Source organism: Sinohyriopsis cumingii, chromosome 6 (assembly GCF_028554795.1).
Source record: "Sinohyriopsis cumingii isolate HCF-2022 chromosome 6, ASM2855479v2, whole genome shotgun sequence".
NCBI lineage: Eukaryota > Metazoa > Mollusca > Bivalvia > Unionida > Unionidae > Sinohyriopsis > Sinohyriopsis cumingii.
In genome coordinates this window covers 166,674,671-166,692,848 of record NC_142966.1, presented here as the reverse complement: position 1 = coordinate 166,692,848, position 18,178 = coordinate 166,674,671, and the positions used below count along the sequence as shown (strand labels likewise).

Sequence of the window (18,178 nt, the reverse complement as noted above, 5' to 3'; positions counted from 1 at the left end):
ATAAAAAAATTTAAACAAAAAAATATAAAAAACATAAAATTGAAAGTTCATATAAGAAAAAAACATAACAACAGCAGCAGCAACAACAACAATAATAATAATAATAATAACAGAAAAATAACCACCAAGTATTTACACTTCTATGACGGGTTAACATCTTTCTTGCATACCATAGTGACTGTATATGATGAATAACAGCAATGACTACTCAGCAAAATAAGTAATTTGTTTTTTATTTGTAAGGTTGACATGCTGATAAAAAGCATTCAAAGTCATGAAGTAAATAAATATTGTAAATTTGACACAAAAACTTGTGAATACTGTAGAAAAACTAATTTAAAGACAACAAAGGCCAGCTTCTCTCCAGTGTTGTTAGTGTGTTCGACATTATAAAACTTGCATTTGGAGTTGGAAATGGCCTGGCATTCTTATTCATAAGACGACAATCCTTTTAGTAATGTGTGTAATAACACCAATGTACAAGTTCAGGGTGTTGATAATCAGTGTCCTTGTTACATTATTTAACTTCTTTTGGGCGGCAAAGACATTAGGTTGGTTAGTGACGGTAGCATAAGGTGAATTACATTATGATTACATTTACATTGATTTCTTTAGAGTAGTCATTCGAAAACCATGCCCAGCAGATAAAGACTACAGCGTCCTTAGAATAGTGCGTTGGATTCGAACGCTTCAACATCCGGAGTTACTACATCACGTATTCGAATCTGGTTATGAATCTTTCTCGACACGGCTTCGAATGTCGTCTGCTACCGTAACATCCTATAAGTCGTTCAGTGCTCGATTTCTAAGCAATTATTTAAATTACATATGTAAAGACAAATGAGAGCTTTGCATTCAAGATCAAGCAATCTAACCTACGTATGGCTATCGTACTACCATACAGAATTCCTTATATATGTACACAAAGGTCAACCACACCTACTTGTTTATGGATAATTGCATAGGTTCACATTAATTGCGCCTATTACAATTAAAGCGAAAAAACTGTCATAAAAATCCCGCCATATTGTTGCACACAGGGACTCATCAATTCAACGTTTCAGCTTTGTACGAAATCCTGACTTTCCAAATTGTGTTCTCTGTAGATGCAGAATGCTTGAGAATGTGGAATATAACTGTATTCATGGCTGATCAGGTTTAAAGGTTGGTTGATTCCGTGTCGTTGAAAGGATACTCTGGATGGTTTATGGATCTAAAATGAAAGAAAAAAATCGTACTTGTAATCTGACCCCCAAGGAAATGTATTCATTCGTTTATTTTCTCAGTTAAGTCAATGATTTTTAAAGATAACATTGCAAAGTGTTCGAAAAGATACGGCATACACCTTTTGAAATTATTAATACTAAAGTCATTCTCATGAAAAAGCATGCTTCACTTCCAGTCAGGGGGTTACTGGTTCGAAACTTGCTCAGGCCAGCCCGTGTCATCTGTCACGATGTGTCTTTCGGCAAGACACGTTGTTTCAATTTATTCTGAATTTAATAGTCTATACTGTGCTGATGTACACCACTCAATCGGTCTGCCCATTTTAGGATATGAGGTAATTCGTGTTACGATTAGTTTCTTCTCCATAAACGTGGTACAAACGGCAATATAAGAAGACGTTTCAATGACAATTTTGTTCTCCACTGCGATCTTTAAACTGCGCATGTCCTAAACTAAGTTTTGAAGTCAAGAGAAGCAACCAAAGAAGATAACGAATATTGTTGAGAATCACTTATAATGGTCTGTGGGGAAAATTAGAGGCCGCATGATGGTCACAGGGGTTCTCTTGTATAATTGTACTGATCATGGCGGTCCAGAACTCTCTAGATAGGATCGATTACATGCAAAAACAATCGTCTCCCTTACAGTTAAAATTGTTTGATGTGCAAGCATAATTATGGTGGCTAAATACCATATAGCTTGAAGACTATCCGTCTTTTATCGATACGGCAAAATACAAATGTCCATCCCTATCCAGTCCTTCCGTGTAAAGCCCACTGTTACTCATGACACCGGTAGCAGCCAGATAGTGTCGTACTATGAGAACTGATTTCATTGCACTCTTAATTCACGACTGCTTACAACATATTATAACACACACCGCATCATTACACATCCCTCTGTTTATATTTATGTTATTATTTTGCACGATTATGACATGTCTCTGCTATGGCTGCCATTAATAGTGTTCTAAAGAGAGGAATATTGTTCTAATGTTTGGAGAGACAAATTAGCAAGTAAAGTCGGTATCTTTCGTTAAATTAATAGCGACGCAGACACGAAATAGATGATAAAGAGATGATACAGAAATAAAGACATACTCGAGAGAAGGAAAACCACGATGTCCTCTATTAAGTGACGATATGGCCTTCATCTCACTTTCTGACAGCTGGAAATCAAAGATCTGAAGAAAAAATGATAAAGATATTATGCTTTTTATGGTAATAATTCTAAATTCCTATCATATAACAACAAAAGCTTTATCCTCTTCGACTTTGTAAATATTTTATTAGATTCAAAATAACACAATTAAACTTTCATTGGTATTGTTAGTAGTAGTAGTAGTAGTAGTCCATCGTCAAGGGAGTTGTAATTCTATTTAGTATCCATTTTCTTTTATGCCCACTTTGTTTTGGGCCCAGTTTCATAAAAATTGGTATGTGGATGAATATCAGTGTGTGACTCAACATCAGATGGTCAGTGTAAAGTCATTTTCCCTCGTGACTGACATTTGTTGTTTCATAATCAGTTATTCGTTTGATACAACCACTATCTTGAACCTTGTTTTACCTTCAACTTTGAAAACTGATATATGGATGTGTGGCGGTGGGTTTGAAAGGTATGTCGCTATGACTGCTGTTGCCGATATCTTGTTGTACATTCCATTGTGAATCTACCATTATATGTCGCGATTGTATATGCAATAGTGTCAGGGAAACAGCTAAATGAGAAAATGTAACAGAATCACTTGAGCGTGAAGAACAGCCAGTGTCATTTTCATATGTACACGTACGAACATTTCTAGTTTCATCTATACCTTCGCATACTCTAGAACTCTTCTGTGGTTTTCTGTCGCTAAGACAAAAGTGTGGCTTCTGTAATAATGTACAGTGTCTAATTTACTTTTTGCTTACTTGTACAAAAAGGGTCTGTTTTATACGAATTTCGTATATCAATCATATTGTTCCGGGAATAGCTACTGGCCTGTCTCTTGTTCTACGTTAGAGGGATATCAAACAGCATCACAATATTTCGTAGCAAAGTCACGAGGAATTCCGATTGCGAACTGAATTACATATCAGATGGGATTGTCCGAACTTCTATATATACAAGTCGCCGCTTTGACACATAGATTGTCACCGCTATTTCTCTCGTGAAGGTAAACTGGTTACCACACATTACAAGAATGGGATTCATCATTCGAATGTTTGGCAAACCATTCTATCATGATGCAGCAAATACATACTGTGTTGAAGTCACGCCATGAAGTTTCTTTGTTTGGCTTTCTAATATTGTTCCCATTTTAGGTTTTAGCTTTTTGATATCAATTAATGTATATTAAACATGATTAATTATTTTTTATGAACTTTTGACATGAATTAACTATGTTTAGTTTAATTATTATATCCAGACTTCAGAAGTTATAAAGTAGCTGCATTAGGTGGTTCAAGTCGCTGCAAAAAAACTCATCAAATATATTCCGACTGAATTTCCATACCTATTTTGGTCTTGTGCGTACCAGATGCACCATTTTAGTTCACGTTCTTATATTAGGCTGAGAAAACAAAGACTGTCCAATACCGGCGTGTTCTTCACTTCCAGAAATAAAAACGGCCCCAAAATACCAGTATGTAATAAATTAATCTAACAAAAGTGAAACTGGCGACCTCTAACAAATTTATATACGTACCTGAATATTAGCCCGAATTCTCTCTGGTGAAGCACTCTTTGGAATCACGGCATAACCTCTCTGTACACCCCAGCGCAGGAGGACCTGCCATAAGAAATTTATAAAAATACAACAAAAATCGATACAAGTCTACCCGGGGGTGGGGGGGGGGGGGCATTTAGCCGTTTCCGGTATGAACAGTTTTCGTCCAACTGAAAAGAAAGCAAGTTTGCTTTCTTACTGAAAACTGTTCTGATTTCGAATCTAAAAAAATGTTAGAGCACCGTCGGATTACACTTTTGTAACACATGGTTAGAGAGCGACGTCCCATGAACACACAAAAATCGCCAGAACGACCACTCACTGATTAAAATTAAACGTGTTCATAGTTAGAGCTTCGCCCAAACACAACCCTGAATAAAGAGTCTGTATACGAACAACCGAGTAGACCCAGTATTTTCATTATATAACTTCGTAGCAGTAGTTTGGCATTCTTCCTTCTTCAATCCATTACGAACGGAGAGAAAATATCACGGTACCAGACTACAGATTTATTATGAATTCCGTACAATATGGCTACGCATCTGTAGTAGTATCATCTAGTCTAAGAGAACGAAATATGGATTGTCTATTGATAAACATCAACAACAAAAAATTGAAGTCAACAAATTTTGTAATAGTCAGATAAAACGTTGACAGCATTCTGCCCACTTACAAAATATCATTCACGGGTTATGCACTTTCAAAGGTATACCCAACAGAGTCGTGTCGTTGTTGCAGGAACAAGACAGCATTTATTTCCGCGTGCTTATGATTATACTTACTGAGGATGTAACGCAGTTAAACTTTTTTTTTTTAATTTTAAGAGTAGCAAATTATTGTTTACATTCTGTTGTCTATCGAATTCCCCTGCCGACTAAAAAGTTACTTAACCACGTTTTTGAACAGTGGATGACCAGGGCTGTGCTTTGATCGTGCCTTCAACATCGATGCATTTCTTTTTGCAAATAAAGTTGTGAATCACAGAAGTAAAATATAAAAATCCACAGTCGATTCGTTTCGAATCATGAAGTATATGCTGTTCATTCTATTCAGACGTTTTCGATTCTTAACAATAAAATACAAATTATTCATCACCCGCTTCTGCACCAATTCGTTTTACCATTTATTCTACCAAATGTAAAGTACTTTAAAAATATATTTACATTTATCGCGTATATACAAATGATGCTCTTGTTTGTTTTGCGCTATAAATGATGTAGTGTTTGCGCCGAAATGAAAAAAAAGAATGACACCTGACATTCTCTAAATGCTCAAACCTTTACTAAAGTCTCAGTCAACATATATCTATGAGTCACGCTAGAGTCTGATTGAACGAGACAACAGATAATCAAAATAACAGATACAGCGGCCGCCATAGTTATCCTTTCTTTATGCCCTGAATCAAGACGGTGGACATGAGGTCGCCTTCTTTGTTCCTTCTCTAAAAGTTTTCGCACACAAACAAGACCATGTTTCAAGTTCACTTACAATCTATCAGAGTAGACACGTTTGGTCAGACGGTTAAAACATAGCCAAGAGATAAGTAGATTTACATGTCCTACTTTTATGCCGACTATCACGTGTGTTTTTGACAATAATAGTTAATAAGCAAATGCATCAATGTGTGTTAAATAATTTTACTTGTCGGGTGATTTTTATTTTTAAAAGATATGTAGATATTGTTTAAAAATCAATGTGAGAGGGATAGAATCCAAGTCATGGTTATGTACTCTGTATTTTCGCGGACAAAGCTGATGCCACTAATGGATCTTCTAGAAGAATTGGGTCGTCTGTGCTAGTTATCCTTAACTAGTACGCTGTATATTCAACTACAACATAAATGTTTGTCAATTATGGTAGTTGAGTTAAAGCGGTGTGCATCCATTCGAATATGTACGACTACAATCTATGTGTAGTAAATGCAAGGCATTATATAGATGGATTGTTAACCGAGGGCCTGACTATTATGACTAGCATGTCTGTCAAGTAAATCAGATGTACATATGTTAACCTAGTTAGATTAGAATATTTCATTAGATCGCTTTTACAGGCTGCATTAGAACATAAATGGCTGAACAGAATTTGAAATACTGTTTTGTTATTTTATGTATATAACACTCATGTTCGGTTCCTTCTATTCCACAGCTAGAGATACAATCATCCTTACCCCGTCTCCCTCTCTCTCTCTCTCTCTCTCTCTCTCACACACACACACACACACACACACAAACAGTGCTTAATTAACAGCTAGGGTTCAGTCTATAAAACAGAATATGTACACGTACATTTAACTGAATATTTTATATTCATCATATCAACCCATCTCAACCTGTAAGTAGCATTCAACTTTACTGTCAAGTACAGGTCGAAGTCTGTGTGCATCTGTGTGTAATGTGTATGTGTGTGCAAAATTATAAGCATTGTTTAAAGATACCGTTGCGTACAATTTGCCAATACAATTTGAATAAGCATTAAAGAGAAATAATATGAAAATATCCCATGCTCATACTAAATTAATGTATCATTCCACTGTCTCCGTTTTTATCAGTTAATTGTATCCATTGTAATAATTATTTCTTCACGATTTTTATATTAAATGCTAAAAAAGCGGTATTTTTTTGACGTTACAATTTGACACAGTTACATACGTCAGACACATAGACAGACATAAACGAACAGCATTAATACCTGAGCTGGAGACTTTTTGTACTTTTCAGCTGTTTTTACCACTAATGGATCTTCTAGAAGAACTGGGTCATCTGGGCTAGCCCTGTAATTACAAAAAGGACATAAATATTGTTTTAAATGATGCTGCAGTGTCGTTTGTATATGCATTCGTGCCTTGCAAGCACACATGCAGACCGACCCATTAGTTAATTCTCATCTAAGTATAGCCGCTTCGGATTCCTACAACAGATACCACGGTTTATTATCGAGAATTACAAACTTAAACTAAACAGAGCGGAAGGTGATCGGTGCCGTAACCCGCGGACCTGAGTTCAAATCTCCATAGAATAAGGATTAAATAGTATCTAGCCAGTATGATAATGTTAAGTCTTCATATGTAAAATTCACACACACACACAACATATATATATATATATAGAGAGAGAGAGAGAGAAAGAGAGAGAGAAAGGATCTACCAAATAAATAAAATTTAGAATTTCTTAAGATAATTAGCCTCTGAGTGTTTAGATTTTGATGTTTTAGGAGCAAAATCGATTGAATCAGTCTTCTTCACTGCTACGATATTGTGCTCTTTTTTGTAAATTTAGTCCACATTGCCCAGAATACCGTTTTTTATCAGTTTAAAGATTACTGCCTCATTAACATTACAAATTTTAATGCGTATACTAATAAGCAAGCACGCTATTTGAGTAATCAGAGATGAACATTTGCAATATCAAAATGCACAATAGATAACTGTTTCCTCATTCTGAAAATATTTTTAGACAATCTTAATTATTTTCACGTAGCATTTTTGTTTTGCCTGTGCATACCAAGGTCGGGTTTGGGATCCAAGAGGTGCGTAACCCACCACCGCAATATCTTTACTCTTGCAGAACTGAAGAAGCTTTTCATTGGTGCAGTAAGGGGTGATTTCAACCTAAAACATAAAGGCTTCAAAATTAACACAAGAAGTAAACTCAGCTGCTGAAGAAAGTGTACAGTAGTTTAGCAGTTAATTTTTTTAAAAATCGTCCCGTATAAGAGTTTAATTTACTTCAAAAAGAAATTAAAATAATCGTTGGACAGCTACTATCATGCTCGCATTTAAATGGATATATTATTGCATTCTCTTGTGATAAACCTTTTTACTTTTTGATATGAAGGTTTCGAATATATCTGAATTTATAAGAATATATTCTCTAGACGCACTTACTGCAGTGCAATAATGTCTGGTACTAATCTCAAATTTTTTCGGTCATGAATAGCGTATTTACTTTTCTCTGAAGTTCTGTCTTTTATTCTGGATGCCGATCATTGAGTACAGTCTGATCCGCTAAACAGTATGATCCACTGTACTGCATTCCGTCATGCCCCACTCACCAGCGATGGTTCATTTATTATGTTGCCACAGTATGAACATGGCCAATCTGATTAAAATCAGAGCTCCACTGTCCTACGTGAACATCTGACAGCGACCACTTATGGGGTATTGTTCTGGCGATATTTGAATTAGCCAATAGAAATGCAGCTTTCAAAATTCGGCGAGTGAATCAAATCGTTCGGCACGCATTGCAGCTCTTCAGCCACACCCTACGTCTCCCAGATGCGAAGTTATAAGACTTCATCTGATTGGCTGATAACATTAGCGATTATGTTAATAAAAATAGGTCACCAGAACAAGACGCTAAGCGGTCGCTCTCAGATCTTCAAGTAGGAAAGTGGATATATGATTTTTAGATATTCATATTGGAATGTGGCGCTCAGCTACAGAAACTCGTCGCTCTGCAGATGGCATATCAGTGGAGCAAATAAAGCTGGGTGCCTGACTGAAGTGGGTGTCCATCTATGTTTGACGTTTAGCTCCAGATCGGAAATTCCGTTCCGCCAGCTTGTGTTCACAACCTATTTCCAGATGGCATGTCGTGAAATGTGTTAGCACATTTGTACGGAAACCAATATTGGACATCCCCCGAAAATTAGGTGTCGTTTGAATGAGTTTATAACTCGTTTCGACAAGTTTTGAAATCGTTTTAATATCTCTTTCATAAGAGCCTTTACACTTGTCTAAACGAGATTATAACTCGTTTAACACAGTTTATAAGTCGTATCAGCGAGTTTAGAACTCGTTTGAATAACTTTGTGAGTAGTTTGAACGAGCTAAGAACTTTGAAAAGCTTAAAATCCCGTTTAAACTAGTTTAAATGTCATTTGAACGATTTTTAAAACTAATTCGAACCATTCTGAATTCAGTGGCATGACTTAAATCTCGTTTGACACGAAATTATGCTTAATTTGAATGAATTTGAAACTGGTTTAAATAATTTGCAAATTATTTGAGCAGGTTTTTCACTAGATTGTACTATTTCAAATCTCATTCGGATAAAATTCTTACTTGTCTGAGAGACTCCAAAACTAGTTTGAACGAGTTCGCTTAAAGTGATTTAAACTTGTTCAAGTGAATTATTAACTCGTTCAAATAAGATCTGAACTTGCTCAAAAATGTGTTGAAACAAGTTAAAATCTCATTCAAACGATTTATAATCTCCCGCAAACAAATTTATAATTTACTTAAATCTTGTTAAAACGAGTTATACAGTTTTCTGAACGAGTTATATTATCGTGCCAACGTCTATAAGCAATCACTGAAATGTAAGTTTAATGTTTTCAAAACAATTTTAAACTTACTGAACCGATTCAAACTCGTTAAAAGGATATTTTAAATCGTATGACTAATTGTATTCCTAGTTCCAATAAGTTTTAAAAATCGGTCAAACAAAATTTAAACTCAGTTAAACGACTACGAAGCTCGTTTGAATGACTGTATACCTTGCTCAGATGACTTTTAATGTTTTTCGGATTCCAAAAATAGACTTCGATAATTTTGTACTGCGGATGTGCAAAAACAGGGTTTGGATCTCGTAAAGTTTCAAATATTTGTTATTAGACGTTGACGAGGAGTTTAATCTGAAGAAAAAAATAACCCACACACATTCAGAACCACCTTGTAACAAATTCGTGCCAAAGTTCATTTCTGAATTCACGTTTAGCGTAAACGCCTGATTTAAAGATCGTCAGTTTTTATCTGTGACTATTGTCTTTAATTTCTACATAAGCCAAAGATAATCAAGAAATTACCTCTCTTTGTTTTATTGGTACAGATAAGTCTAGCTACCTGATTGTATACGGGTTTGTGTTTCAGGCCCTTCATGCTAAGAATATCCTGGAGTTGTTTAATACTGAAGTTGGACACTCCGATGGCCTTTACCAGTCCCTTATCAACCAGAGTTTCCATTGCCTGTAGATAAACAAGAATGCATAGAATAAGAAAGAAGGAACAAAAACTAATTTAAAACGAGATCCTCCTCGACTGATTGTAAAATGTATGTTGTAGGTCGGGCGAATATAAGTAATTTAATATATGTACCGTAATGATTATGTTTACTTTCTTTTTTAATCTGGGGTCTGAGAGTTCAAAAAAAATTAGAATGAATTCAATATACTTATCGTAATCGCATAATCGTAAGAAAACATAATTTATTTTCAAAATATTGAGGGAAAATGTAATTATTTGCATTGGAAGAAAAGCAGCTTGATAAAAAATATAAAAATAAGTTAAATAAAATAGAACTAATACGTTTACTAATTGAACTAAATGATTAATCATTTCATTGAACATCCTCACCTTCCATGTCTCAGTAAAACGGTGTTTGGAGGGAATAATGTTTCCAGTCCTGTCAGATGGAAAGGGGTCTTTTCCTTCCTGTAATGAGAAAGAATTGGAATCAAGTTTCTATAGGGAAAAATACAAAACGTTATAATAATATTCATGACACGTACATTGTTTTATCTTTTGTTTTCTTTTTCTTTCACATTACATTGAACAGGTGTGGAAAATCTTTAGGATGGGATCGTTTGTCGTGTCCTTCTTTATTTCATTCCTACTGTAACCACTACATCGTAAAATATCAGTGCCACACTGTGAACTTCCTTTCAAAGTAAAAGTTTAGCAAAGTTGCGACCATGTTCTTTTTATATGACACAACGAATGCAGTACAGTTTTCCTGGTTTAACTGTCAAAACATAGCTGAAAGAAAATAATACCTTTTCGCTTCTTTGTTTCTTTTTACTTTATCGTTCTGCAGAGCCTACAAGTTTTTGAATGCTTCCAGGCTTGGCAGATATTTATAGTACTGTACCCTGGTAATGACACCAAGCAGGTTATCAGATTGTAACTTTTCTTTTCATTGTGTACAAAATGGTACTTCACGTACCATGCTTGCGTCCATTTTTTTTGGTGGACCATTGCAAGAGGCTATAATTTCATCCAAGCATAGCACAACACGTGTTTTATCTTTATAAAGATTTCGTTGCCATATCGTATATTGTAATAATCTGAAATAACTTTTTTGATGACACGGAATAGATTTAAATATTTAGGTCAGACGTGTAATTGGACAGATATAGCTCCTATCGCAAGTTGCCTCTCTTTCACATGTACTCGATGTCACATGTCTAAAGACTATAGATGAGTTATCGCTAACATGTCCGATCCGGATCCTGTGGAGTTCGTTGAGTTTATAGTCAAGCCACAGACGACATTTTGAAATTCTCCAATGCAACGTAGACTGATATCACGTGGTCTCGCAAATATGCATGCCTGTACGTGAGCCTGTTTTGGCTGACACATAAAATATCCACGTAGGTATTTGACATCGTGCCTTTCTTGGCCACATAAAACTGCAGTAAGATGAAAACTAAATCCCCGCCTACACAGACTAAAGTGCAGCACTTTACATTAACGACCTCAAGGCCAATATATTAGATCATATCTCGAATGTATGCAGATAGCTGCCTTCATACCATCTTAGCTATATATGAAGCAAGGATTGACCGAGAAGTTGCCAATTCATCGAACTATTTATCATTTCGTTATCTTCTCGTTCAATCCTACAATTAACCGAAGGGGGGCGGGGGGGGCGGTCAGTTACTTCCCTTGATGTTGTAGGTGGAGCTTTTGTCACGTAGGTTCCTTGCATTTCCGGTTTACTTCGTCTATGTTCAACCGATTTTCATGAGTTTCTGAAAAGTGATTGTCGTGCCTCAATAAAAAGCGAGTTACCTATATTATAGACATATTCATTAAAAGGATAGTCCAATTGATCAGTCACAAAGTAGATGTGGTCTTTAAATTTGTTCAACTTACTATATATGTCGGTATAACAACTTGCCCAGAGTCAGTGTTTTTATGTTTTCTAGACTTCGATCACGAAAAAAGATTTCTTCCATCGTGTATTTTTTATTTTGGAATTTCAATGCTCTTTTTGTGCAAGTGTTGTAAATAACAGAACTTTCGATTTATCTTCTGCTCCGCCGTGCATTATGCTGTGTATCTACGCATTCCGGCGTTCTTTATTTTTAGGAAAGAGATGCCCACCCTTCTGCGAATAGCCTGATATGAAACATGTCATTTCAGATATGAATTAATACCTTTTGTTATTCAAATGTCAAACAAATACTGCACAATAATAGACCCGTGATGTGAAATAAAATCAAAAGCGTTCCGAACGAGCGAACTACTTGCCTTCGCCACCATCTAAAAAATATCGATTGGGAAGACAACCGGTCGATGTCCTTCATTGTACAAATAGCCAACGTAGTCCGAACATATAGTGGCTTCTCCTTCTTGTGGAGAATTTTTTTCTGCAAATTTCTGCGACAACATACAAGCGAATAACGTATGTGTCTAGAATGTTCCCACTATATAATTTAGCTTTCACAAATTATAGGTCAATCCCCAATAGGTGTTACGAATGCATCGAACAATGTTTTCATTCGTATCTTTCTTGGTCAATCCGATAGTCATTCACTTATAGAAATAGCTGAGGTGGTCCAAATTGATTGTGGTTATTTTTCTTTTGCGAAGGTATTTGTAGCGAGGAAAATGTATGATTTTTTTTTCTAAATTACATCAGAGATATATTTTGTCTCGAAGAAAAATGCTCCGAATTAGTAATTTAGTTCCGCACATGTCATTTGAAATACTGCTGCTATTTCTGCTAGACAAAAATATGCAGCGGATGTATATCTACGCAGTAATTTACAGAACCATCCTAAATTTTGTTCGCTGGAAATTTCATTCGAAAAAGAGAACTCGGAATTTACTCAGACTATCTCGGCTACTTCTGGTCTGACCATAGCATTGACCAAGAACTTTGAAATCAAAATATAGTTCGATGCATTCACAATTTCTACGTCAATCCTTATTTCGTATTACAAACATTATGTGATCCAACGGCAGAGATCGGCATGCATACGAAGTATGAACTGTTGGAATGGCCTCGAATGTTTTGAATGTGCGAAGCTATACCAGTGCATCAATTCGACTAGTCAGGTATTCTTGCTTATACGGGTGGATTTGCATCATAAAAACTGAACACCTTCCAAAACTAATATACTCCCTGCCCCTTGACGAGGAACAATTAGCCACATTTTTTGTACGTCGCAAATTGATTTACCCTAAAAACGCATTATATATATATATATATATATATATATATATATATATATATATATATATATATATAATGTCATCACCTGTACATTAACAGAGCATTTTTATTGATGTTGTACAACCTGCTGTAGACAAATAGGAACTTTCTTTTTCTGCCTCAAAGATTACATTTGCATGCCCTAAAACACTAAGGCGTTACGACTGCATCGAACAATGTTTTCATTCGTATATTTTTGATCAATCCAAAAACAGTGTCCCGCTGAATTATTGTTAAAAAAAGAATTACCAAGGAGAGAAGGTGGTTGAGGGATGTCATACCTTGAATCCCATTGGCCAATGAATGAGGTAGAGGTCTAAGTACTTTAGTTGAAGTGCCTTCAAACTGCCTCGGCATGCTCCCTCAACTAATGCCGGATCGTGAAATGTATTCCAAAGCTGGAATTGAGAGGGTTACACGTAGGTAAAATCTAAAATTCCTAGCTTTCTAAGTAATGTACATATAAATTACCGTCCATGTTTCAAAGCGTCATTTACAGGAAATACATTTTTTTAAAAATAAGGACATAATACATGTATTACGTGCCTTTTGTCATTTTATGTGGAACATTTTTCAAGTCTGAAATGTCTGAGGTATTTTCTCCTTGTGATCTTCAACCTTTATGAGCCATTTTATGACTTTAAATTGTGTAAGTTTTGTGGCTGTTGAAAACAAAGGGACACGAATGTCGATAGTAGTTAAGTGGGCCACTATACGTACAATGGAAATTAGCATTACGGAGACCCCTGGGCGAATATACGTACAATGGAAATTTAACATGGCGAAAAATCGTGGGTTAATATACGTACAAAGGGAATTAACATGGGAAAAAATTGTGGGCCGATATACGTACAAGGGGAATTTAACATGGGGAATAGAGTTTGGGGGTTGTTTAGGGACAAAGGGGAATTGAATATGGGATTTTTTTTTTTTAAAAAAAAATTTTTAAAAAGGGGTAGGCAATGGAAAGGCTATCTCTTTTCGAGAAATATGGCTGGCCCTGAAAAGGGCCTTTGGGTTTATGTTAATGTATTCATTAACATAAATGGTACCGCATTGGTCTTCTTCTTGTCCTTAGGCTACGTCTCACTGTTGGTCCGTAAATCAGCACTCTTTTCAGGCATCCTTGTCTTTCAACGTAGATCCTACGTAACCACAGGCTGGTGTTTGTCCTGTGGACAACGGTCCACTTGGATCGGACATACATGAGCATGTCCGTCCGGAACATCATGGAAGACACAAGCGTAGAAGATTGCACTTCGGTCCACATCTTGAAGCGACGAGAACAAGTGAATCAATGCAGTGAACTGCGCTTATTTATAGGTACAGGAAGGATTGAAACGGATTGAATTCATTCACCAATCCGAACACGCGTTACAAAATTCAGTCAGCTCGCATCCAATCCGAAGAGAGCAGTCTGTGACGTCACGTGGTCTATATAGATTCGTCAGCGCTTGTGTGCAGTCAATCTATGCGACAGTGATTCAACATGACGGAAACTCAGAAAACGATCCATTGGGGTGCACCAGCAGGGGAGACTGCCCAAGGGAACCCGGACTTACTTTCAGAAGAGGTACATTGGGATTTTGTGGATTTTCTTACCTCGCAAGAATTTGTTCCGGAACCTTCGTTACCTTCTTCATTACCGCAAGTGGAGAATTTTAGACAGAGACAGAAAGAAGAATTGGAGAAATTTATGCAACGACAAAAGGAAGCGGAACAAGCTTTTCTCCTACAGCAACAGCAACAGCAACAAGAAGAGGTAAGAAAAAAACAACAGCAACAACAGCAAGAAGAAGTAGCAGCAAAGAAACAAGAGGGTGAAAATCAAACGGCTACGGTACTGTTGGACATTTTAGCGGAGTTAAGAAGTCTGAAACAAATGTATCAGACTTCTTTATCACGACCGAAGAGAATACGACCTTCCCGAGCTAAACACGCCAACCCTGTGACTAAGCCTGTCGTACCACCCTTAGTGATTGCAACCCAATCATCAGAAGTAGGCCTTGGCCGTGGCAAAGGCTTAAGGCAGTTAAAGTTGATTGGTTAAACTCACCCCTACACCAAAATAAAAAGGCCCTTTTCAGGGCCACCCACATTTCTCGAAAAGAAATACAATTTCAATTTGTCAATAACTCAAAAATAAACCCCCACCCATTTTACCCTTATAGTACGTGTCTGTGTATGAGTGCGTGAGTGTAGCTTCTTATTTTAAAATCAAAACTCAAAGACACTTACCTTATATCATTCATGTATTCTTTTATCCATTTTTTTTACAATCCAATTCACAATTCACCACAGAACACTTTAATTAAAAGTTCATTGACTTCTTCTTTCTCCTTGTTTAGTCTCTCTGTTTTTTTAATTTCTTCACCGTTTTTTCGTCATTTTCTTCCCTTCTTCTTTTCTTCTCCTGTTTCTTTGCTTCTTTTAAATAGAATTGTCTTCTTTCTTCCTCTTCTTCCTCTGAAGAATCCCTCTCTTCTTCCGAAGAATCCCTCTCTTCTTCTGAAGAATCCTTCTTTTCTTCTGACTCCTCTTGTTTCTTTTTGGGGCAATCTGGAGACCAACGTCCTTTTTCTTTACAATAATAACAGGTATCTTGACTTTTGTCTCTTTTAGTCCCTGTTTTTGTTCTTTTTTGACGGTCTGGACACTCTGAAGACCAATGCCCTTTCTTCTGACAGATATAGCAAGTATCTTGACTTTTATCTCGAAAGGAAGGAGAGTAGTCCGTCGGCTGGTCTGAAGAGAATTTTCTAATGACCCCTCGCAAAGCTCTGACGAAACGTTCCATCTGGGTAGTCTCTTCCATCGTTGTGCTCGGCTTGAGAGTGAAATGAATAGTGAAAGGACAAGACACACACCCTTTTTATATACGCTGGTTTGCCAAGACTATAAATTAGTCTATGGTGTTTAAACTTGAGTCATTTGACGTTTTGCACTCAAGATGAAACGATCCCATTCATTCGAGAAGAAAGAAGAAGAAGAAAGTAAGAGGCAGAAACGTGATCTATCGCCTCGTACCAGGGCTGAAATCTTGGCACAAATTCATGCCAGTGATTTTGAAGAGGACATGAGTGAACCAGAATTTGAAACCTCTAAACCAAGTTCGTCACCCTTAGTCAACCCTGAAAAATACTATTCCATTCGAGAGACGGAAAAGCGCTCCTCTAGAAAATTTAGAACCACGGCTTACACCTACACGGTGAAGTTTAAAGATTTCAAGGCCGACGTACCCTTGGAGAAAGCAGAAAGGTTCATCACCGAGATGTGGGATTCTTTGCTCACCGCACTCAAGCGACAATGTCAACCCAAAGAAGACGATCGCTTGACACTATCCATAGATCACGACGGTTTGAAATCCCCTGTTTGGATCGAGTTTAGCAGACCTGCAGAACTAACCCCTTCCAAAATCATGGACAAGATTCAACACGTACAACAATCTAATGACCAGTTTGACATCACCGATGGTAAAGCCACACTGAAAATGGCCCACGTCTCTCTTCCTCAAGGGACAGGACGCAAAAAGATGTTATTGGTGAACGAGCTTCGCAGCATTAAGCGTAGTCTTGTCCAAATTCACAATCCTCATGACCAGATGTGTTTAGCCCGTGCCATCGTGGTGGGACGAACCTATGCCAACAAGAACGACACGACAGAATGGAAAAGAACCTGGAACACTATTCAACCATCCGATCGAGCCAAACAACGAAACGAAGCAGAACTCCTGTTGCAACAAGCTGGCCTGTCCAAAGACACACCCTGTGGCATTCCTAAGATGCAAAAATTGCAAGATGCCCTAGCTCCACGCTACACCTTGAAAGTGCACCCTCAAGAAATGCGCGGGTCTCTGTTGTTTCGAGGCCAAGACTTTAAGGACGGAAAATACATTCATGTTTATCATCACGATGACCATTTCGATACCATTACGAGTATCACCGGATTCCTGGGATACAGATATTACTGTGAGAAATGTGACTATGGTTATAATAATCGAGAGCAACACAAGCATTGTGGATGGAAATGCCCAGGATGTTTGGCCTCTCCACCCTGTCTGAGCGAAGAACCAGTGCCTTGTTCGACTTGTCTGCGCACGTTTGTCAGCCCTACCTGTTACCAACAACATTTGAAAACACAAGGTTCACAGAAGAAATGTGCTTGTCAGCTCCTGAGATTGTGCCCTACGTGTAGACAGGGCATACGTACCAACAATGCCAAGGCACACGTATGTCGAGGAAACAAAAAATGTCACATTTGTCACCACATCGTGGACTTGGAACACGAATGTTACGTGCAAAAATACCAACCCCCACCAGAGAAAGAGGACGATCACAAGAAGAAAGGCAATTTCATCTTTTTCGATTTCGAATGCATGCAAGAGACCGGCATTCACATTCCTAATTCTGCGTGGCTCATCGAGCGTGCGAGAAGTGCATTCAAGAACCTATCTTCAGTCATTGCCCTCACTGCAGCAAGATTCCTGGAGGACGTGAAAAAATCTTTCGGGGACCGAACACGTTAGCCGATTTTGCCCGATGGGTCTTAGACCCCATCGACAAGACGTGGAGCCAAGAGGACATCGAACGTTACGGAGATTGTCATCGTCATGCCACGGTGATGGCTCACAATTTCTCCGGATACGATGGACAGTTTCTTTTGAGGTACTATACAGAACATGGCACCGAACGTCCTAAAGTGATTTTGAACGGAGCCAAAATCATTTTCATGCAAGTGGGACAAGTGCAGTTTAAAGATTCGATGAGTTACTTGGCCATGCCTTTGAGTCGAATGCCTAAAACGTTTGGAATGACAGAAATGGCTAAAGGGTACTTTCCACACTTTTTCAATACGGAAGCCAATCAACATGCCGTTCTACCCCATTTGCCTGAGGCTCACTATTACGATCCCGACAACATGCGTACCGAACAACGAGAAGCTTTCTACGCTTGGTACCAGGCTCATGCCTCTGACCCATTCGACTTTCAGGAAGAAATGTTAAAGTATTGTCGTTCCGACGTGG

General features: G+C 37.5%; 1 protein-coding gene across 1 annotated transcript in view; it reads right to left on the bottom strand.

Moving 5' to 3' along the window:
• Nucleotides 1-217: 217 nt before the first annotated feature.
• The window catches only part of LOC149798482 (aldo-keto reductase family 1 member B1-like), a 32,786-nt gene continuing 14,825 nt past the window's right edge, over nt 218-18,178 (bottom strand). The window contains exons 3-10 of the mRNA XM_089963679.1: nt 13,437-13,553; nt 10,290-10,367; nt 9,780-9,902; nt 7,438-7,544; nt 6,626-6,707; nt 3,917-4,000; nt 2,328-2,410; nt 218-1,213 (exon numbers count right to left, since the gene is read on the bottom strand). Of these exons, the coding sequence (XP_089819805.1) occupies nt 1,159-1,213; nt 2,328-2,410; nt 3,917-4,000; nt 6,626-6,707; nt 7,438-7,544; nt 9,780-9,902; nt 10,290-10,367; nt 13,437-13,553 (729 nt within the window). The 3' untranslated portion in view covers nt 218-1,158. The remainder of the gene's footprint in view (nt 1,214-2,327; nt 2,411-3,916; nt 4,001-6,625; nt 6,708-7,437; nt 7,545-9,779; nt 9,903-10,289; nt 10,368-13,436; nt 13,554-18,178) is intronic.